At 44.9% G+C, this 23,301-nt stretch overlaps 2 protein-coding genes across 11 annotated transcripts in view; one reads left to right on the top strand and one right to left on the bottom strand.

Annotated features, from left to right (window-relative positions):
• The window catches only part of slf1 (SMC5/6 complex localization factor 1), a 61,077-nt gene extending 51,629 nt beyond the window's left edge, over nt 1-9,448 (top strand). The window contains exon 19 of the transcript XR_015936134.1: nt 7,416-9,448. The gene's annotated coding sequence lies outside the window, so the exon portion shown is untranslated. The remainder of the gene's footprint in view (nt 1-7,415) is intronic.
• The window catches only part of mctp1a (multiple C2 domains, transmembrane 1a), a 197,432-nt gene that overhangs the window by 6,128 nt on the left and 168,003 nt on the right, over nt 1-23,301 (bottom strand). For 9 of the 10 annotated variants that reach the window (XM_088630700.1, XM_088630701.1, XM_088630704.1 and 6 more), the window contains 3 exons: nt 7,395-7,504; nt 6,649-6,758; nt 5,458-5,555 (listed from right to left, as the gene is read on the bottom strand). In XM_088630700.1, the coding sequence (XP_088486826.1) occupies nt 5,458-5,555; nt 6,649-6,758; nt 7,395-7,504 (318 nt within the window). Of the gene's footprint in view, nt 1-5,457; nt 5,556-6,648; nt 6,759-7,394; nt 7,505-23,301 lie in introns of those variants that run through there. The other variant, XR_015936135.1, reaches the window with a different exon arrangement.

The following is a 23,301-nucleotide window of genomic DNA, read 5'->3' on the forward strand; positions in this document are numbered from 1 at the left end:
CGGATCTGAGCACAGCATACTGTATATCGTATTATAGTGGTGTAGAAACTGGTTTGTGCACAGAATATGAGGTACAGTGTATAGCGGACTGGAGCAAACAGCTGATTATGTGATATCACTGAGCATTATTGAGCATCGTTCGCTCCTCAGTAGCTGGCCAGGGCTGGGGGACTGCGGGTTGCTCATGCAAGCTTGTGAGCTTTGTGAAGGAGCTGCCATTTGTCCCTAACAGATCACGTTTCTCCAGTGCTGACATCTGCCTGCCTGAGCCAGCAGTCTTCCTTCGCAAAGTAACCTGTGTTTTCATGGAAGACAGTACACCCAGCCTCAGTATAACATTCTCTTTTCAGCGTGAAGCCGCTGAGTTTAGGACTTTTGGGTGAATAACTCGCCGAATCCAAGCATTTAGTACTATCGTTTTATATACTGTACCGTGGACAAATGTCATAACTAGAGCATGCCTGAGACAAAGATTATTTTGTCTGTAGCATAACCAGATTCAAAGGTAAATTACAAGGGACTGAAAAAACAGTTATTTTTGATCTAAGTAGATTCGCCTTAAATCTATAAACACACAATTAAACTTCAGGCTCTCTGTTTTTTTGATTTTTTAAAATACTTTACAAACCAACAACAAAACATTTCAGGAAGCCTGAAGATTTGATCACATCTACACGGAGAACATACTGTAAGTGCTCTTGAAGACAAAGAAAATCCACGTGTAACCCTATGAATGCAATCCCTTCCTTGGAAAGTCATTTGAGAAACAGGCTCACGTTACATCTGCTCCACAGCGAACCTGCAAGAGCGTACTGTAGCTGTTGTTTCGTGAAGAAAAGCTGCTCCAAGGCAGATAGTGTGCAGCAGTTGGGAAGTGTAACTGCAGTATGTGAGCAATTTGGAACAGTTGAGGATGCAACGAGCAGCCGCCCGAGACGTTAAGTAAAGACCCTTCACAGCACAAAAGCTGCTCCACCTTAATTTCCCCATGTTGACAGTTGAACTACAAAACAATCTTTGAAGTCTCTGCTCTGGAGGGGCTCATTGTACAAGAGCTTTTAGTTTAACAGTGTCAGCCAGCGTCCCAGGGCTCGACGTGTGGAACACTTCTGTCTTACAGTGGTTGGGGGGGGGTTGTTCAGTTTGAAGCAGCATCAGCAAGAAAGAAAAATAAAAGCAGAGCATTTTTAATGATACTATAATATGCTGTTTCTGAAACAAGTGCATGCCTCATCTCCTGTGATGCCTAACCTAGCGTTATGGTGCTAAACGATATGAAAGCAGAGGCACTGCCGGCGGGAGACTCGGGCTTTGAAATCTATCGTTGAGAGAGAGAAGCTGGAGACGCACGGCGGGGAGAAACCCCAAAAAAACAACTTTGCAAGGTGCTGGGTGGCCCTGAGATTGAGCCTAATTGCTTGTGGAAGCTCTCCTCCCCTCTGTGACGCCGGGGCAGGGGCGGAGGTGGGCATGGCAGCCCGTCTGCGGAGGGGCGTTCACAAGCGCCTGCAGGGTAGCCCAAGAAGCCACCCGCCCCTGTCCGGGCAGCTGTGCCAGATCAGGACAGGAACTGTGCCAACGAAGCAGCCCAGGACCCCACAGAAGGGCAGGAAGGCAGCCTGTAAGAAAGACACCGCGCAAGGATCTCCTGGCCCCAGGAGCAACGTGCCTGGTTAGCTTTAAAGGAGAGGGACCTGTATATCGAGTGACATCAGAATCCAAAGCCATTAGATGAGGGTTTCATGAGCTGACACCATGAATTGGGAGGGCCAGCTTTATGTGATATAAGAAGTCTGAGCTTGTGCCGAATTTGGAGATTGAAGCTCCCAAATTAGTTTGTGTCACAAGTGAACGTTTGCACACCCGAAGTGCCACTTGCAAAGGTTGTGACAACAAACACCAGGAAAGCTATGTGCACAAGTGCCTGTCTGCCCTAGGCTTTCTGAGAACTAGCAGGGCCCCAACAGGAGCTCTTCATGAGCTCCCATCTCCTCCACTCACTCTCGAAGGCTTGTTGCTGCTGTTCATTGCAATCAGGGGAATATCCATCACCCGGCCGCTCCTGGTTCCGTTTCCTCGAGGTGAGTGACGAAGAATCTTTCTTGCATTTGCTCTTCATGAACGTGAAGCCCGGTCAGCTTTCCCGATTTTCAGACGCAGGCACAGCAGGAAAAGTCCACATGTACTGTACTTTGAGTCTAAGCACTTAGGTTGCATGTAAGATGCTTATATTATGTGTCAGTCTCGTAGGGCTCTTGCTGCTTTACATACATTTACATATATACATGGTTGGTGGCCATTAGCTGGTTATTTGCCGAAGCAGAAGGAAGGCTGACTCTCGCAGCGGACTGCTCACCCGCATGGAAGAGCACACAGTGCACAAGCCAGGAGGGGGGAACTGTGGAGTCTCCTCTGGGGCCTTGCTGTTCTTCCTTCTTTTATTTTTAACTTCCCCGCATGGAATTAACAGCAGCACCACGTGCAACAATCTCAGATAATCCAGTTCACTTCTTTAGAAAACAATAATGAGAATTATAAGAGTTTTTTTGCATTTATATAGTTTCAACCCAAAGGATCTCAAGGTACTAAACATGAAGTACAGTAGGGGAACCACGTCTTCTACTACTGCACCAGCAGCCCCACCTGGGAGACACACAGGGATCATTCTGCACCAGCAGCCCCACCTGGGAGACACACAGTGATCATTCTGCACCAGCAGCCCCACCTGGGAGACACACAGAGGCCATTCTGCACCAGCAGCCCCACCTGGGAGACACACAGGGATCATTCTGCACCAGCAGCCCCACCTGGGAGACACACAGAGGCCATTCTGCACCAGCAGCCCCACCTGGGAGACACACAGTGATCATTCTGCACCAGCAGCCCCACCTGGGAGACACACAGAGGCCATTCTGCACCAGCAGCCCCACCTGGGAGACACACAGGGATCATTCTGCACCAGCAGCCCCACCTGGGAGACACACAGAGGCCACTCTGCACCAGCAGCCCTGGAAATTCTTGCCCAGAGGGAAGGGTGCCACCTACTGTTCTACTGGTCAGCTGGTCTACCAACACAACAGCAACCTGGACTGACTTTGAGGTCTCCCATCCCACTACCAGCAGGCTCAGCCTCGTTGAGCTTCTGAGATCTGAGCAGAGCCTGTTAATGGTTTTTACAAAACACCTACAAACTTTTAAAATAATGAGATACAGTACTTTGTTGAACTATTTAAAGATATTCTCTAGGTGAATTGAATTGTAGTGTTTATTATTGCCATCAAATGACACTCACTCCATAATCTGTTCATGAGTAATGATTCCGGAGTTGAGATAACAATTTTAGTTTGTGTGGAATGTGACTGGAGCACCATTCAGGCAGCAGAAAACTGAAGTGTGCCAGTCAAACAAGAGAGCTGTTTGTGAGGGGCTGTTTCAGGGATGTCATGAAAAAAAAACACTGTATTCTGGTGTCAAATCACACACAGCAGATAGCATAGAAAAACTGGAAAAAAAACATTAAATGGTTCTTTTATGTTGTTTTTAAAGGATAGTTATCCTTTATTTTATTCTCTGCCGCGCCGTTCTTGTTCTACAGCTTCTGAATGAGATGCTCATGGAGAATTAGATGCACAGTCTCTTTGGGAGGAGATAAGATAAATATTTTAACAGTAATGAGACGAGTAAATCTTCTTTTATAGTGCTGCAGAAAATAATTCTACCTCTACTTAAAACTGCTTCTCAGGCAACAATTAGCATTTTCTGTGCGCAGTTAATTAAGCAGAATAGTAAATTAACTTTTAAAACTAACATACAAGCCTGAACAGAGTATGAAAATAATACTGTACGGTACAGCTGCTGTTACATCCAGGACAGTTAGCGAGACACTTCCCCATGCGAGTGCTCAGGGAGGAGGCATTCTTGGAGTCATTGCAGCCTTGTTCTCCATCTTATGAGGGTCTTATAAGGGTCACGCTCAGATTCCTGGAAACGCTGGGAACAACTCTGTTCTGACCAGCAAAAGAGCTGATCTGTTCAATCATGGAGTTTAGCAATCACATGACAAGACAACACCAACACTGGGCTGACCTCAGGGTCCACAGCGGTCAACTCCTGACCCAGCTGAACCAATTAACTTACTAAACTGATTAAGAGTCACTTTTGCTCCAGGCCTTTACAAATTGATCATTTGAGGGGTGTGGGTGATCTCTACGAGCTGCAGGATTTGGGCTCTTCTTGAACAGGGCTGACCCCTAAGTTACATTCACAGCTACGCCTTTGTCCTGTATTGATAATCAATAAAGGAGCTGCTTTGACACACACAATGCATCACTGCAGCAACTCTGACAGCCCAGGACAGGGGTGCTGGCTGGGCCTGGGAGGTTCTGTAGGTAATTTTCAGACGGGTAGCTTGGGCAAGTCAGACACCGTGGTCTGGAGCACAGGAAGGCTGCAGGGAGCTGCGATTTATGCATCTCAAAACCAGTTCAGATATACAGTACTGTTCAAGCCTAGTTTATTCTCCAACCTGGCACAGACACAAGGACAAAAGAAGATGCTGTATTTATAACCACAGAACAAATAACCCAGAGTCCGGAAGACAAAATGTTCTTTTTTTTTCGGCTGTAGACTCTGAAGCAGTGTGGAGCGAGCTGGCCATGCCACTCTTGGGGTCTTAAGGTGGGTAACCTGGTGGGGCTGCTCGAGCCGCAATGGGATGAATTAGATCAATTACACATTTTGCTCTCTGCCTGCTTCATGAGCCATTGCTTCTTATCTTCTCGCATTTCTCATGACACAGCAAAACTGCTCTCATTACTCCATCGAACTGAGCTACATCATCGGATTATTTAATGTTCGAAAGTTTGTCTTCAATTTAAAACGAGTAACTGTACAGCATGCCCAGCCACTCCATTCAGACTCACTGTGTACAGGTACTTGTGTTTTTGCACTTTTGTTAAAAGCAGCACCTGGCATGATTCCATGTCAGCCCTCTACGATTCTACTCCATTATTCAATTATTTGTCAAAAGTTATGAACAAACTATTGTTAAAATAACAAAACAAGCTTAAACTTTAACATTGTGTGATGTGAGTCAGCACATGAGCTTAAAGGACAAAAAAGGTCAAACAAACATGCTAAAATAAAGGTCCTGTAAAACTAAAACAGCTGCAGTCGGGGGGAGAGTCGAGCCACGTTCTGTCCCATCAGGTACAATCTGCTTCAAGTCCAGGTTTGCACTGAGAGACGTGTCCTTGCCCTCAGCACGGGACACCACAGCAGCTGTCAGCTCGTGCACTCGACTCCACCACCTTGTCCTGCTACGGAAACGACTGCAGAAGCACAGACAGCCACAGCAGACGGCAAAATAACTGAGCAGGAGAAATCCCATCCCACCCCTTTTCTTGAAGGTGACGAGTCTTTTTCCACACCACACGAGACGAAGACAAAAGCACCTACCACTTGTACGTCTGAAGGAACTCGGGAGAGGAAGTCCAGCAGCTCGTTGTTATCGATTGTATACGGGTCGCGGAGTTTCTTGGTGAATTTATTAACACCTGGGAGAAAAGGGATTCGTCAGCACCTGAAGGGCACAAACAGGAGCCGCGCGAGCCTGAATTACAGCCGACTGCGACAGGACACGGCACCCCTGTCCAGAGGTGAGGTACTGTAGCCAAGAACTAGTGTCGGTACAACTCAGAACTCAAATAATATTGGCTAATGTGCTCCATGTTCTGGTGATCATCACTCCTCTAAGGACCTTCCTCTTCCGTCTTACTGACTGCACAGAGCAATGGAAAAGGAGCCTTTCAGAGTCCTACTAAAGACTAAAGGAGTGGCGGAGAGGTGGCTCTGTGGCTCAGGATCTGCGCCTGTGGCTGGAAGGTTGCTGGTTCAAATCCTGCGGCCAGCAGAGGAATCCTACTCTGTTGGGCCCCTGAGCAAGACCCTTAACCCCAGCTGCTCCAGGGGCAATGGCTGACCCTGCGCTCTGACCCCCAGCTTCTCTCCCTGTCTGTGTGTCTCATGGAGAGCAAGCTGGGGTATGTGAAAAGACAAATTCCTCATACAAGAAATTGTATATGGCCAATAAAGTGATCTTATCTTAAAATATTCCCTCATGAGAGCGTTCTATTCCTCTGACCTGGCTCTGGGCACTTTCTCCAGCACAGCCACGTTGCACAGGAAGTACAACAGATAACTGACCACTGACTGCCACAGCTGACCATCCAAACTTTGCCCCCGATACATCAAGTCTGAAGCAAGCCTGGGTCACCCAAAACTCAACTTTCCCCAGGTGCCTCTCAATCAAGGGGATTTTAGACAGCTCTTATGTACATGAACAGTTCTCATGGCCACAGTAAAGAATACATATATTTTGATTATTATATAATCCAGTTTTCTAACAAAAAATAAACTGTTTACCAGAACATCTTAAATTGTGGAGCATTTCATTCTACGTCATAACTTTCAGTGACATGACAAACATTACGGCTACAGCAGCAGTTGGGCAGAGAAACAGAAGACTCAAGAATAAAATACTGTAGCTATACTGTAGGTCTTTACGCAAAGATTTGTATAGCAGAGCAAAAATACCGAGAGGATGAACAAAACAGCAAGGAGAGAGATCCCTCCCCTGGCCTCACTCACCCCAGGCGAGGACAATGTATCGAAGGGGAATGAAGTATAAGATAACGATGGCGACGCAGAGAGCCACGATGGCCAGCCAGCTCAGGAAAGGCACAGTCCAGTTGAAGGTACTGCGAAGAAGAATTAAAAACAGGAGCCTAAGCCTCTCCACTTGTTCTCAGGTTATCTTTAGCACACAGGCGATGTGACACAACACTGGGCAGTGAGCCACCACAGGATGCCTGATTTCCCAGTGCATTCTGGGTTCAGGTGCCAGGCTGCCCTCCCAATGCATTCTGGGTTCAGGTGCCAGGCTGCCCTCCCAGTGCATTCTGGGTTCAGGTGCCAGGCTGCATGCCCAGTGCAAGACAGGCAGACAACGACTGGGCGCCCCAGGGATGCCTCATTTACAGCAGTGGGGAAAGGGGGACAGTCTTTTTCTTTTTCCCGTTTACAACCGTTTTTGTGCAATATATGCCAGGGACTTGTGCAATACATTTATATTTATATTGTGCAATACAACTTTTTGTGTACTGTTCGGTTCTGGTTTGTTCTTTGAGTGTTCTGGGCTGTGAGTAACTCTTCTTAGTGCACTTCTCACTGACTGTACTGATTGTATTGTATGCATTGTATTATTATTACTGTATCATTCGTCACACTGTGCAGTGTTGACTGTGTTAAGCTGCTGTTGCACTGCACTTTCCCTCACGGGATCAATAAAGTATCCATGTATCTGGGGTTTCCTGGGGCTCTGCCGAGGGACTTACTTCTTTATTCTCTCCCCGTAGGAGGCCACGTCGTCCAGGGCACTCTGCACGCTGACGCACACATCCTGGATGGCGTAGAGTTTGTTCATGAAGCCCTTTCTCTCCGGGTCCTGCATCAAGAGCACAGCACAGGTGCTTCACTCAGGCCTCCCAGCGCGAGGACTCGCAGCCAGCGCGGCGTTCAGAGGCCTTGGGATTCACTCAGCGCCCCTGCCTGCTCAGGAAGAGCCAGTTGTGCTGTTCTAACAATTCCGGAGGCCACAGGGCCCAGGAGGCCACAGGGGGCGCTAGAGTTCCCCAAACATGATGATCGTGTGCCACTACGTGGGAAACCCCAGCCCTTACCGGCTGAGCCACTCGGAGACCCACACTACTCCTGCTGAGGGCAGCCAGCTGGCAAACGAGCTGCTTCCACGGGTCACATAACCACATGGTTCAAAACAAAAGAAAAATACTGTGATATTTTTTCTCTAGTGCCATTTCACTGTGAGCCACCCATCAGCAATGGCAGGATTGGGATTATCAACAATATTACAGTACTAACCAGTACAACCAGACAAAACCATCGCCACAAAAAGGTTTCAAATGGTCTGGTTGTTGACAGTTACCAAAAACAACATGGAACAATAACACACAAACAGGGCTGAAGAGATGAGTGATTCTGTCTGGGTCAGAGAGTTGTTATTGCATTTCTGATCCAGTTAATGTATCCTCATTTTGGAGAAACCTTCATTTTTTGTGGAAGACCGATTAAGAATAAATGACATTCTGTTGAAGAACCGAAACAGTAGCGTTAACTCATCCTCCGTCTGCTGCTGGAGTTTTAAAGTCCCAGTGTCTATGAAGTGCAGCTGAGGACCTAGATGCATTCTGGGCGTTAATGGAAGGTCCTGCACTGACAGGCTGAAGGAACTGTAGCTCTTTACTCTTGGATGTAGAAGACCAAGCTCTTACACATATTCAAAGTCCTCCAAGGCATTCTGATGACAGAATAAACAGAGAAACAAGGGCCAGAGGGCAGAAGTGAAGTGAAAATCAAGCGGTTGTGCATTTAAACCCAAGGACTGGGGGGTACTGCTTTACACAGAGGCTGGTGGGGGTCTGGATCAAGCTACCCAGCCATGTTGTTGCAGCAGATACTCTGGCTTCTCTCAAGACACGACTGAATGAGAGCCTCAGATCAAACCAGCTGCTACAAAATGAGGTGGATGGACCAAATATCCTCTTGACAGTAACGTTTCCTACAGTATGTCCTTATACAGGATGTACAAACCTTTCCCTGATAATAAGAAATGCTGACAGGTGACGTTTTACGTATTGAAGTGTTGCTCCATGTAATCCACACCCACACTGTCCATTCACATTAGAGCTCTGTAGATCTAACATAATCTTAAAAATGGATAAAGGAATGCCATCCAAGAAAGTTATAATTTCTTGCTATTTAAGTTTGGTGTAATAGGTGTAATAATAACCTACTCCTTCCTAATTTCTGAATAACTCCTTCTAAAAAGCTGTTAAAGATGTCTGCAAGGTAAAAGTTGTAAACTGTTCTTGGTCTGAATTCTTAAAAGTTGCAGGCGAAGTGGCATCTTATTGAGTGAGAGGAATTCCACAACATTGTTTTAAATGTTTTCCACTTAAAAACCTGGAAAAGAGAAACATCCAGCACACACCCATGTCCAGACGTGCTCGTTGCGTACAGTCGAATGAACAGGACAAGACAGGAGCCCCCGAATGAGGGACACGTGAACCAACACAGACAAGTGGACGTTCAGCAGCACCTCCCCAAACTGGACAGATGCCAGGACACGTGCGGAGTACAAAATCTAGAACAGTATTTGAGTTGTTATGATATGAGATGTTGGGATTTGCAGTTTGTTCCTCGCAGGTGGTTGTGACAATGTGCATTTGGACATAGCAGAGGATCATTTCAATGTTGCTTTCAAAATACAATCCTCTGGGATGTAGTGGTCAGAATTAATTTTTTTCAAAATCATCTACTATCATTAAATATTTCAAAATAAAAAAGGAATACCACAAAATCCTACACTAAAGGAGAACAGCAACTCTATTTTTATATTTTAGGGTTAGAAAGAATCGGCATTGATGAGTGCCTTCCAAAGCACAATAAAAGTCCAATGTGCACAGTAGCATGTAAAACCTCCAATTTACACCACAAAACCAACAATGTTCTGCGATTCAGAACCCAGCAACAAAAAATCTGGTGGCATGTTGTGGCCCGATTGCATGGTAAACAAGCAGGCTTGTGAATGCATCGCTTTCGATCCAATAGAAATATTGCTTCCGATTTCGAGATGATTTTGCCGACAAATACTACTTACTTGTTAACTCTGCTTGCAGATCATGTTGGAAACTTTCTGTGGTGAAATATCTGCTGCACAACCTGCCCTTATTTGCTGGTACATCACAGTACACAAGTCACTACTGAGCTCTGGACTAAATCTAAATCTAAGTGACTAGTGAGCAGGAAGGGCTGCTTCACGTCGCAATTTGTGGGGACCCTCGTTCTCGCCCGTGGCAAGACCAGTGGTTTGCAACAACATGGCAACCATGCAGTGCTTTCACAGAGCTCACAATTTTGAATTTGTAAAGTTTTGCAATGCCGCGAATGAATTTATTGTGTTACCAAGATTTAATAACCGGTCTGGGACTGCAGCTAATTTTCCTTGTCATAACCAAGTGTTCTTCTGCCCCCTACCTGCGACAGCTCGGTAAGCACATTTCCTTACTGCCATGAAACTTTGACCGAGTTAATTGGAAAATTGCATTCCTTAAAGCGGCAGGTTTAGGCCAGAGGACATACCTAAGCTTCACAAGCAAGCACCCTCCATGAGATGTTTTAAAAAACGTATAACCGACCCCAAAAAAAAAAAAACCACTTGCTCTCCTTAGGAGGCAAGGTGATCTTAAGGGTAACTTTTCAATATCTGCACTCCTGTTCTAATGGGTAGCTGGAATTTTCCAGAGCATGAGAGGAGAGGAAATGCCATATGATTGGACAACGAGCTGTTTAATAGTCATATGCATCATTCACTACCCAGCAGAGAAAGTGCAGCTGCTGTGTAGGAAAGCCCAGGTGTTTGACTTCTCTGGCCATGCAGGCAGTACCCACAACCCCTCACAGCAGGTGAGCAAGACCTGAGCAAGGCCCCGGCCTCAAGAAAGTTCATACTGTATCCATGTGCATTACATTGAGTATCTTAATTAATAATATACACTTATATAGTTCTTTTTTGGACACTCCACTCAAAGCGCTTTACAGATAACGGGGCTCCCCTCCACCCCCACCAGTGTGCAGCCCCACCTGGATGATGCGCCAGTCCGCTCCCCACACACCAGCTCTCAGTGGGGAGGAGAGCAGAGTGATGAAGCCAGTTCAGAGATGGGGATTATTAGGAGGCCATGACTGGTAAAGGCCAGGGGGAAATTTTGTCAGGACACCTGGGTAACACCCCTACTCTTTTCAAGAAATGCCCTGGGATTCCCTGGGAATCCCCTGAGAGAGGACCTCGGTTTTACTTCTTATCTGAAGGATGGCGTCTTTTTAGAGTATAGTGTCCCCGTCACTATACTGGGGCATTAGGACCCACACTGATGCAGGGTGAGTGCCCCCTATTGGCCCCACTAACACCTCTTCCTGCAGCCTGATATTAGCAGACCTTAGTTTTTCCCAGGAGTCTCCCATCCAGGTGCTGACCAGGCTCACAGCTGCTGAGCCTCAGTGGGCTGCCAGTAGCGAGTTGCAGGGTGATATGGCTGCTGACCATATTAATGCGACATATTACTGCTACTTCTTTGAATCACCACTGTGGGAGACTTGCAAATCCTTTCCAGTATGACTACAGATAGTGCATAAGCAGGAAGAAGCCGTTTTCCACACCATCGCTGTGATAAAGCTTTATTGCTCCAAGATTTCGGATGTTCTGCGAGGGTCCGTGTGTTAGCTGTCAGCGTGTTCCGTACACGCGCTGTTTGCAGCCCCATCAAGAGTTTAGCGTTCCAGCAATGAAATAATGAAATATGTTTAGTCCATGTTTCAAGGCTAAGAAAACCTGTCTCAAAGCTGAACTGGAAACCATTTTCAAGATGGCTTTACCATCTTGCCGCCTTGATGGTCAGATCTCAGAAGCTCAGCAAGGCTGGGCCTGCCGGTGCTGGGATGGGAGACCTCCCAGTCAATCCAGGGGGCTGTTGGGAGACCCCCCGACCAGTAGGTGGCGGTCTTTCCCCTGGACAAGAAATTCCAGTATTCGGTACAGCGCTCCAAGAGGAGCAGTTCTTCAGCTGGGATGTTAAATCGAGGTCCTGACGAGTATGAGTCTTAACCCACGCTAACAGTCTGGCCTCCCTAACGTCTCGTCTTACTTTAACTGGTGAAACGATTCCTCGTGTCTCCCCCTGACCTGCTGTGCAGTGTGGCTGCTGTGTGTCTCTCAGGAGGGGCTGGGTCCCCCCTGTATGAGAAGCATCTAGGGATTAAACGCGCTATGCAAGTGATTAATTACTGAATAAAATAATACTCCTCAATAAAGGTAGGACTAAGCTACACTGTTAGTTGGGTTCACAACAGTTTTGAAAGCATCGGACACATTTAGAGAACTTTAAAAAGATTATCTTCATTATTGATTAAATCCAGCCAGTTTCGGAAAAGAAAGTGGGGAACGATGCCGGCATCAGTTCTCTCCCTGTGACCCCAGCACCTTCTATCCTGAGCTCACATCAGAAAAAAGAGCTCCAGCAAAACCACATGAGATAAAGAGGAACAATTATATAATGCCTTGGGGTTATTTTTTCTTTACAAATATTTTGCATGACTATTTTTTTTTCTTCCAAGGCCATCTGTTCCATATTACAGACAGAAAAATACTGCAGTGTTTCGGTCCTGAAGAAGCCTGAAAGGAACGGGTGGACGTGCTCAAGAGAGGAGAGGCAGTGGAAGAGGGGCCTGTGCCCCAGACCAGGGCTGGCGTGGAGGTAAACCGACTCCACATGCTCCGCCAGCCACGGGCTGCCTTTGATTTCCTGTTCGGAAAGCTCATTCCAGGGGTGGGAAGCTTCATCATTCCAGTGCGGCCAAGACAAAGAGCTCATAAGCTCATCTTAGTCCGAAGTCTCCTCCTCTGTGTACGTACTGTACACACAGTACATGAGAGCCAGCTTTGAGAAACTTCTACTGGTATTTCCCTTTCCCACCAAAAAACCTCTATTTTTCTTTTTAGCTTGTTATCCAGACAGTGTCCACATACTGTTGGAACAAAATCAACAAAGAACATACTTTCAACTAAAAGTATACATACCTTTACGGTACTGGATCACTGTCTGTTTTCACAGTAATCTGATCCCAGTCATACTTTTTTTTTTGCTCAGGTGTGGATTTAAAAAGTTTCAAATAAATTGAAACAAAGTGTTTTTGGTTGTGAATTTTTTAATGGGATAAAAGATTTTCTAATTAAGATATTTTAAAGATGTGAAAGAACCAATCTGCATGGATCGATACCAAAGACTGACTAAAGAAATGCAGAGCTCTGAACTAGATCTTCACACAGGAGTTTCTTCAGAAATCAGAAGTCTTTGTAAAAGTCAAGGTACAGTATGAACTGGTATGAAGTGTTAAGAGTTAAAAAAAAACAATCACTATGGCATTTTAAAAGCTGACTGAAAACAATACCACACTGATATCAGTGAGTGTCCATGTTTCAGACACAGTATGTGCATGTCCTGGGCTCTCTTAATTGCTGGAAAGCATGTTCTTACATATAGATATCTGGGCCAAGTACAACAAGGAAGGGCTACACAGATCATCAGCCCTGAATGTTTTACTATTATTTTATCATCAATATAACTATTGTTACACAACGGTAAAAAAAATGAAAAATCACTCCTCATTTCTAAAGTAAAATATCAACCAGTCCTCGCTAGATCACCAGATTTCTGTAGTTTTTTTCCCACACACAGGTCAGAGAGATGGCTGCAGCCTCTCTCCAGCTTTGCAGTTTGTGGCAGATTGCTTAGCAGAGGAAGTCACACAATTCCCTGTCTAATTAATCAGTGCTAGAATCATCGAATCTGCGCTAAGCACCCAGCTTGTTCTTTTGATTATTATTACTCAGCAGACAAGCTGGGACAAGTCAAAGTAGCCATCTCCTGTAATTCTTGTGAATCAGGCTATTTGCACTTCACCATGGCACCAGGAAATCCATATTCACACAGATAACGTGGAGTTTGGTAAATAATTAGGTTCTGATGAGGGACTTGAAATGAAATGAGAAGTTTGTGAGCAACAGCATGGAGACAGAGAGGGGTGAAGCAGGTGGCGTGCATCTCAGGGGTCTCTCACTTCAATTACAGGATCCGGACATGAACTGCAGATAGAGACCACTGTCTGCGCTAATCCTCACTGACAGCACGCTGCATGGCTTCTGGAAAGAAGTGGCTTTGATCTACTCGGGATTAAAAGCCTCAGGAGCAAAACACAGAAACAATAATAATTATAAACAGAAAGACAGTTTCTGCAGCACCTACAGAGACTTGGTTCATTCACCTCCGCGATTTGGAGAATGGCAGTGGAACACAGTCACAACAGCCACCACAATGAATCAGGACAGGGGAAGGCATGTCGGAACTCAGTTGAACACAAGTCTAGACCGTAAAGTGAAAGCAGCTCAGAAAATCTGTTTAAAAAGAAAGTTTTAATAACTCATCTGCCAAACAGAATCTCCAATTCAAATCACACTGTAAAAACAGCTCAGAAAGGTTAATTAAAGGCTGTGATTTTAATACAGATCGTACAAAAACTGAAAGAAAAGTATCTGGAAGTACCCAGTAAGCACCAGTCCGCACAAAAACAGGATTTCAAACAGAGATGCAGGTCATATTCAGCTGCAATGTAATGTTAATGGGGGTGGGTTTGTAGAGAAAGAAAATGTTTTAATTTGAAAACAACAGTCAACAAAACCTAAAAGATACACTAATGCATGTATTCACTAAAATTGTCTGCGGTTTGGCTCCAGGCACCTGAAGTTTGTTCCCAGCCTGCTTTTGGGAGTCACATACAACAGGGTGCTCTCAGTGTAAATATTCTAACCACTGCTAATGAAGAACCCACCCCTAACAAGGGCAACAAAACCAAACTAGGAGATACAGTCCACATAGTCTGACTTCTGTTGTATGTAAAATTATGGAAACAATAATTAGAACTAAACTAGAGGATCACCTACAGAGAAATAAGAGCATATGGTCTATTCAGCACATACTAAGGAAAACAGTTATGGATGGCTTAACTTAACTGTGAACTTAGGATTCATTGAATAAGCAATGATACAGAACATACAGTACTGTATATATTTTAAGAAGGCTTTTGATAACATCCCTGATAAAAGATTAATTCTCAATTAGGTGATTTATTCAGGGAAATCTGTGAGCTTGGACTGAAAATTGCCTAATAGGAAACAGAGAATGGAGATAATAGATAGATACTAAAGCACGTTGCCACTGAACACCAGTTTTGTTAAAAATAATTTTCCACAAGGAAAAGACAAGAAAGAAAGTTGTTACTGAACAGACCAGTCTGAACCACAAGATTTGTGCACAGTTTTAGGGCACAGCCTCTCTCTTGTGTGTGTACACGGAACATGCAACACGACCCGTTGGTTACTCCCCTAAACAAATCTATATCTACAATATTGAATTCACACATTGTTTAGATTTGATATGTGTTTTTCCAAAATTCCTTGGCACACCTCTTAATGCCTGAAGGTACTCCACTGCACTTGACAAATGACAAATGCTGCTCTAGAAGATGTTAAAGAAGTGTCAGTACAACCATCTTAGTCATTTTATGTTTTTCCGATGTTCATGCAAAATACTGTACTTGTCTATATTGAAAGTCATCTGCCAGGCATTTACAGTACCTAGTCTAACTTTACTTAAATCTTTTATAATTTCTTATGCTTCTACACTATATGCTGACCCTTCGAATTTAGTATCATCTTCAAACCTGACTAGTTTACTGGATTCAAAATATTTTTTATAAATCAGTAATAGCAGTGGTCCCAGTACAGACCCCTGTGGTACTCCACTAATTACATCATTGACATAACAAGAGTAGAGATCTTAGTACAGACCCTTACGGTACTCCACTAATTACATCATTGACATAATTAACAAGAGTGGAGGTCTTAGTACAAACCCCTGTGGTACTCCACTAATTATATCATACCTTAAAAAAAACCCTGTAAACTACATACTGTACAGTACTACGCGTATGAGGGGGGCTGAGGTCTATTGCTGACTGTCCACCATCTTGGCATTCCAGATTATTTGTTGATTAACCGAATCAGGCCTTTATTCTAGCAAAAATGTCCTCAAACCATGCCTTTTGACATTTAATACCATGGTAGAGACATTACTGATGCAAATAAACAAACTGAAACAACAAAAGAATATTCCCCGATTGTAATGAGCTACTGTATGCCGACTCAGTTCTCAGCTGTGGTGAGAAATGTTATTTCACAGGGAAGCCTGTATTATTAAGGCATTCCTCTTTCCCTTGCCTTACATAATCCCTCTAACTAGGCCAAAAATAAAAGTACTGTAAATACAGAAAATGTCAGTAATACATCTACATCAGATACGCATCCTCTTTAATTTGAAAACAAATCTGGAAACATAACTTTAAACTAGAGGATGTTGAAACCATGAGCCAGTTTCAGTACCAGACAGACAGCACTCATATTAACAGTCTGGACACAGCACCTTCTTACGGCTGGATTTATAAACGGCAGCACCTCTCTATTTTCTGCTTTGCCTCACAACATATCTTTCTTCCAAAGATTAATAAAAGAAACTAATCTTCAGGACAGTGCAATGCACAAAAAAACCCACGCATACAGTACTTGTCTTTACTGGTGACTTCTGGTTTGTGAATTATTGCAGGATCTTGGTTACTTAATTTAAGGTTTCATTGAACAAATCATTCAATGACAGGTGGGGCTGCACACTGGTGGGGGTGGAGGGGATCCCCATGACCTGTAAAGCGCTTTGAGTGGAGTATCCAGAAAAGTGCTATATAAGTGTGAGGAATACTTATTATTATTATTATTATTATTATTATTATTATTATTATTATTTCCTTAATCAAACAATTCATTTTCGCGGCTTTTCAAAGGTTGCAGATGTTAGAAATGAACAGGCAATCTGCAACTCTTCTAGAAATGAAAAAATGTCCAATTAAGATGGCTGGGAACGCTGGTGGACACGAGTGGAAAATGCACAGAAGCGCATTTAACACCAAGAACAGGAGGCAGGTCTTTACACAAAGGGTTGCGGGTGTATGGAGCACATTGCTTGCCTGGATGAGATCTTCTGGTCAAGAAACAGCTACCCAGACAGGCGAGATGGGCCAAGCTGCCTCCTCCTGCTTCTCTCCTCTCTTATGATCTCCACTGGGATGATACTGGAATTACCAAGACCAGGACTGGGCAGATGTGCTATGTGAACTCCATTTCCCATTAAACCAATGCTTTGATGGATCTTTGACACTGGTGCCTTTTTGGGGGAACACTGAAATGGCTGGGGCATACTAGAGACAGACTGCCCAGAGCTCCAACAACAGCCCTGGTGCTTCAGGCACCCCAGAGCACAGGGACGGCCGGGTTCACCCCAAAAAGCAGACATGTGTGACCAATAGGGTTGCGTTCGGCTACGGTACAGGAAGCAAAGGCATTGGGCCTCCAAAGGTGTTGATACTGAAGTTACAGAATAAAGAAATGTGACTAAATAATTATTTGAAAACAACAACTGCATCGCAGCACAACCCTAAAATGAATTGTGCGTCGCCAGTTTGAAATACTGGGCATCGTGGCTGGTATTAGCAAGTCTGAACAAGAAAGGTGTCAAAGTCTTCGTTACCCAGCTCGGTTTGCTTACATACCCCAGCATGACTCAAAATAGCCCCCGCCCTGAGTCACTGTGCTCACAATAATTCACAGAGGAAAATGGAGAGAATTTTCTGAAGGAACGAGAAATATTCAGAGCTCCTAACTTTAGAAGGAAATCTAAAATGATTTCTGTTATTCCGGCAGCGAGAAAACGATGGGGGCTGTTAACGCGGCGAGAGGGTGCTAACACCTAACAACAGGGGTATATGTTGAGTGGCGATGAAAGTCTTTCTGCAGAATTCATCTTTGCTCTGTATTAAATTCCACAAAAATAAAACATGGAGATATTTGCTAAATCGTGCCACAGACTGATATCTTCAATGGGTGACAGAAAAGGTATTTTTTTAATCCAACAGTGTGACATTCCTTAAAATTAAGGTAAAAAAGAAACTATTCTCTTCATTTTTAGCATGCCATGTTGGAAAAATAAAACAGAATGACATCGTTCATTTAGATTTTCCTGAAGTACGGAGGGAAACAACTACGGCAGATATTAACTGCGTTGGCACATTACTGAATGTGTGTAAATGTATTGCTATTAGCTGTACAGTAGAAACCCAAAACAAACTCTCATCTGTAGCTGCTGTTTCAGCTTTACTGAGTCTGCCAGGATGGCAAGGGCAGGACATGGGACTGTGGTCTTATTCCTGTGAGCAGAGCAGCACCCTAGAATAGGAGGATCTGTAACAAACAGCCCAACAGAAACTGCAAAAGCAAAAAAAAAAAACAATACTCAAAATGTTTTTAGAACACAAATATTCCCAGCAAACAAAAACTTGAACCAAAGCCAACAGTTGTGTAGCAAGTAAACAGACCTGTCTGCCCTCTCATGATGGAGTATGAAGTCTTAACCTGAGGGAATTTCAGCGAATTTCTTTCACTGCTGACTTCTGACCCTTTTATTTTTTTAATTTTGGACTGTTTTTTTTGCGTCTAACAGAGAGCTCCGCAGGGTGCTGTTAAAAGCAGGCAGGAAACACACCTGGGATAGAGATGTGTACTAAATATTGCTATGCTCAATGCTGTAATAAATTCAGCCACAGTTCTTGAAACAGGTCAGTGTATTTCACTTAAACACATTCGCAAATAAGGCTGCCACAAAACCCCTGGCAAGCTTTTAATGTGTCAATTGAAAAGTCTATCCTCTATGGAATCTAAAAAGGTTCAGTAGTCTTAGTGTTGTGCCTTTTTTTCTATTTTAATAAGAACCTCTAGTTTCTGATCCTGTATACCGAGGGAAAGGGACTACACTTACTTTAATAGCTTGTACTTCTTTATCCTGAAGCAGAAGACTAAATTAATATGCTTTAGAGATTCCATACAATCATGCATTTTAAAATCCCTTGGTGCTGTTCCCGGATAGATGATTAACTTGCAGTTCGGCTCCTATATCTGAGAAAGTGACAAATAGCATCACTCTCTGCCCAAGTGTGATGGACCAGTAGGTGGCGCTCTTCCCTGTGGCCCAGGATTTCCAAAACAGCACCTAGTCTGGTGACCAGGGACAATGGAGCCGCCCTTCGGATGTGGCGTTAAACTGAGGTGCTGCGTGCTCTGTACAGATCCCATGACACTGGTCAGAAGAGTATTGGTGTCAGCTCTTGTGTCCTGACTGATTTCTGCACAGGTGTCCTCGCTAAATTCCACTCTGGGCTTTCATATTTTGCTCTTCCTTAAGTTAATAAGGCAAGAAACTGTAAGTTTCATTAACTGTTTGTCCGATGCATGGTCACAGTGACCCAGAGCCACGATGCAGCATACACCCCGGGCAGGACACCAGTCTATCATGGAGCACACACACTCACCCCAGGAACAGGCTTCCCAGACTCCAGTGAACCTGTCACTGTGTCTCTGAACTGTGGGAGGAAACCAGAACACCTCCAACCATTCTCCAACAGTGCATCTTACAAAGGGTGAGTGGTGATTATGTCATATTTAAAAAATGCTACAGAAAGAGGAAACCCATGTGAACTAGGGAAGAACATACAGACTCCACACAGACAGCACCCCAGGGCCAGAATCGAAGCCAGGGCCCCAGCGCTGCAAGGCAGCTATGCTGACCACTTCTCCACCCTGCTGCCCTTGCCGAAGCTACGACACACATCCTGTACACTGGGCGTGCTGGCGTCATGTGGTCGTGCTGCTATAAAGAAACCCTTTCAGCTGTAAAAACAGGCTGCTTGGTGCACCTGTCGCTGCGCTGTTCCAGCGACTGCCAGATCAGGGGTGTGAACAGTATTGGGCACTGAGAAGATGCAAGTACTGTCATACCTGTGTGTGAAATAAAGAGTTCAGCTGGACAGCACACATCACATAAGCTCTGCTCTCGAGACCCACCGGTGTCTCCAAGCCAGGACAAACCTGTTTTCTCTACATTTACACTTTGAGCATAAATATATTTTTTACACTTAAACCTCCATAATAATAATAAAATAATGATAATAATAATACAGATCAACCAAAACTAAACGTTTGTGAAAATTATTTTTACTGGTTGGGGGGGAGGACTGTTTTAGTACATAAGCATTTTCTATGTGGTATATTAAAATAAAAACACCCGATCACCAAAAATAAGATAAAGTGATGTTCCCGTAGTCTAGATTTTGTGCGTTTTACAAAGCCCATTACATAGTTACTGTAACAGCTTCCTTTTAAATTCAATGCTTTTTGTGACTGTCAAACACTTGAAAGGCACAGAACAAAGAAAACTAGGGCAGAAGTGTTATACAGTACCACCCAACTAGTCGGGGATTCTTTAAATCATAAGGCTGACTCTGATAAGGGCACACACAGGCAGGTATACAGTAGGTTTCAAGGAGCCTGTATTCTTAAGTAAGAGACATCAGTTAAAATTCTGTAGTAATAATATCAGGGCCCCGTTAATCATCAACAATCCCGATTTTCAGAGTTCATCTGCTCACTCAGGCTGTGCCTTTTTGCAAGTACAGCTGCCGTTCTTTCAGCGCCTACAGTAGTTCTTTGCATAAGATATATATATATTTTATCTGATTCAAGCTATCATCTGAACAGCACTGTGTTTAGTCAAGACTCCTTCAGAAATAATTGACTCTGCCGTGGCAGTTGCCGTGCTCTGATGGCAAACTTGAAGCAGAACACGGATACAAAACAAGACAGATTCCACAAGCGCCTTCCAGAGCATCATCATCATCTTGCGCTGTGACACGGGTAGCTACACACAAAAAAACCTCGAGCAGCATCGCCCGAGAAAAACAGAAACAAAGTCTTGGATCAACACAAGCTAAAACTAAGAGACCACACAGCCTCGTTTTTCTTTGGAAAGGCAGGATGGCGGGTGTCGTCCCCTCATCCCAAGCCGCGATCAACACGAAAAGTAGCGAGGGCGAAGCCAACTTTCCCGAGTTGCGAGGAGCTGTCCCGTTTACCGAAAAGCCCGTTTCCAAAGTTCAAAAAATACCCCTTCCCAGATTTCGGAGCAATATCAAAGGCGTGCGCCTGTCTGGAATAGCATTCTCTATTAGGGCACAATAATAACTTGAGGCCGGCTACAGATATCATTGTGCGCTTGGCGCAGTGCCAGCGCCACATGAAAGCAGCAGATGTTTCGTTTTGAAGCTAGGTTTTAATAAATTATTTATTTCACGAGTAATCCTTGGGTGAATACGGAGAATACTTTTATTTTTTTAGAACCACATAAATATCTGTTTAACTCCACACAATAACGCCCCCTCCCCGACCCCAGCAGTTCCTGACTTGATATTAAAACACAAAAACGACACAGGAGGGGCAGCACTGGCTCGGTCTGACATTTGACACCGCGCAACACTGCTGTGAGCCTGTCTGCCGGGACTGGGGCAGTTTTATAACCACGGCCAGAGGGCAGAACAACCTCTTACAGCCCTGAGAAACTCTCTGCGCACCGCCTCTCCGTGAAGACCCCGATGAGACCCCCATGTTCCAGTTACAGTATCACCGGCTCTTCCGGCTTCGGCTGGTAACACAGAAGCACTTCATCGCCCTCAAGGTCAGGCCTTCTTTAAACCCCACTCTCCAGGACATTCCCACGCCATCCCGACTCTCCTTGCCCCGTCCTCTCCCGGTCCCTCCGCGCTGACTGGGAGGAATGGAGTCCGGTTATTCCCCGGCGTCCTCACCTGAGAAACCGCCTCACGCACGAAGCGCCTGAATGGCAGTCGTGCCCGTAACTCTGTGCGCACGGCGTCCTACATCAGCTACCAAGCCAAGTGTTCAACGGACAAGACAAGGACGGCCTTGTGTTATCAGAGCGACGAGCAATCTGGTGAGTTTCCAGGCTCTTCTTGAAACACAGCGATGGGACTTTTTCCGAAGTCCTGATAACTCTACTTCTCACCGAAATCTTTTTGCTTTTCACTTTGTTTCAAACCTCTTGCTTGTGCACTGATACCGTACACCGGTAGATTCGAACCCACAATGAAACAAGAAGCCCTCCTAATTGCATTTATAACACACGTTCGAAGCTGAACAACGTTTTAAAGTAAAGTAGTGTGTTTTGATTAAAACCCTTGGGGGAAAACCACATTCTTCATGACACAGATCTGCTTTCTCACAGCTTGTGGGTCCGGGATTCAGTTCTGCACGGCAGTGCTTTCTGTGCGGAGTTTGCATGTTCTCTCCGTGGTTACAGGGGTTCGCTCTGGGGTGACCTGGTGTCCCAGCTAGGCAGTAGGTCTTCTTTGCACCCTGTGCTTCTGGGATGCCAGGAGCCTCATCCTGAATAAGGATCCTTCTGATAATCCGGATAATAAAATACCAACAGTGTTGGAGCTGCTCCTCTTAAACAGGAAGAGGTGGCTGCCTGCACCGGTGGTCTTTACTGCAAGGAGTGCAGAGCTGCACAGTTTCCTGAACTCAGGGGTGGCAGGTGAATGAGGTGAGACTCATGGTACGGAGCAATGTTGTTATGCGCACTGCCAGACTGTATTTACACTCGGCGTTCACAGTTTACATCTGCCAGGCAGGTATAAAGCATTTTGCAATAGAACGTAAACAAGAACCAGCTCAACTGTACTTCTCACAAGCTGGCTTTACAATACAACAGCAACTGAAGACAAAAATCCCACTTTCTCTCTTGCTCAACAAAATTACGTGCGCCATCTTCAGCCAACATAAAGACATCAGCACACTGCGTCTTAGCCCAAAGTGGTTCAAGTACAGTTTCTTTTTAAAAGTGATTAAAGAGTCAACAGATGTCTTCATCATCTGGGCCAGACAGAAGAATTCTGCACTCTCCGGGGAGACAAGAGGATGCCGACAAGGTCTTCTCAAAGACAATGTGCTGTCGTGCCACCTGCCTCTTTCGGACCGGAAACAGCAGAGCTTCCATGCCAACTGGACATCTCTGCACATGCCCAGTGAACCACAGGAGCTGCTGCTGAGAGGTCAGAGGAGGATGCACCTGCCAGCTGCCCTCCTCCGACACTCCCGACAGATGTTTCCGCTGCCCCAGCCAGCAGGGAGCCCGATTTAACTGTCTCCAGTCAGCAGTGACGAGCAGTCTTTCCCTCAACCCTGCAAGTACCCCTTTCCCTTGAAGCTGCCATAATCCTTCCACACCTGAGGCAGCTCTTTTCAAAGATATTCGCAGCCTGGATCATTCAACCAATATGCAAGAACGCGTTTGCTAATACGCCTGGCATGACCTACAGTCAATGGACTAGACCGTGGGGGGAATTTGATCGTGAGCAGGAGCCCGTCTGGTGTGTTTATTTGTGAAAGGGTTCATCAAAGAACATCAGTCAGAACACAAGAACAGGTGAGATTTCCTGCATTTCTTGGCCAGCCTACTAAGACTTGGCAAACCAAGACTCGTAGTTACATGTCCTGTTTCACTGCTGGAAGATTCCCAGAGGACAGTAACACCAGACGAATGGGGAAGGAAAGTTCATTATATGAAGGGCAGCTCTTTTAACACCGCAACCTGCTTTGGT

The sequence above is a fragment of the Lepisosteus platostomus genome, chromosome 4 (assembly GCF_059453375.1).
Source record: "Lepisosteus platostomus isolate fLepPlt1 chromosome 4, fLepPlt1.hap1, whole genome shotgun sequence".
NCBI lineage: Eukaryota > Metazoa > Chordata > Actinopteri > Semionotiformes > Lepisosteidae > Lepisosteus > Lepisosteus platostomus.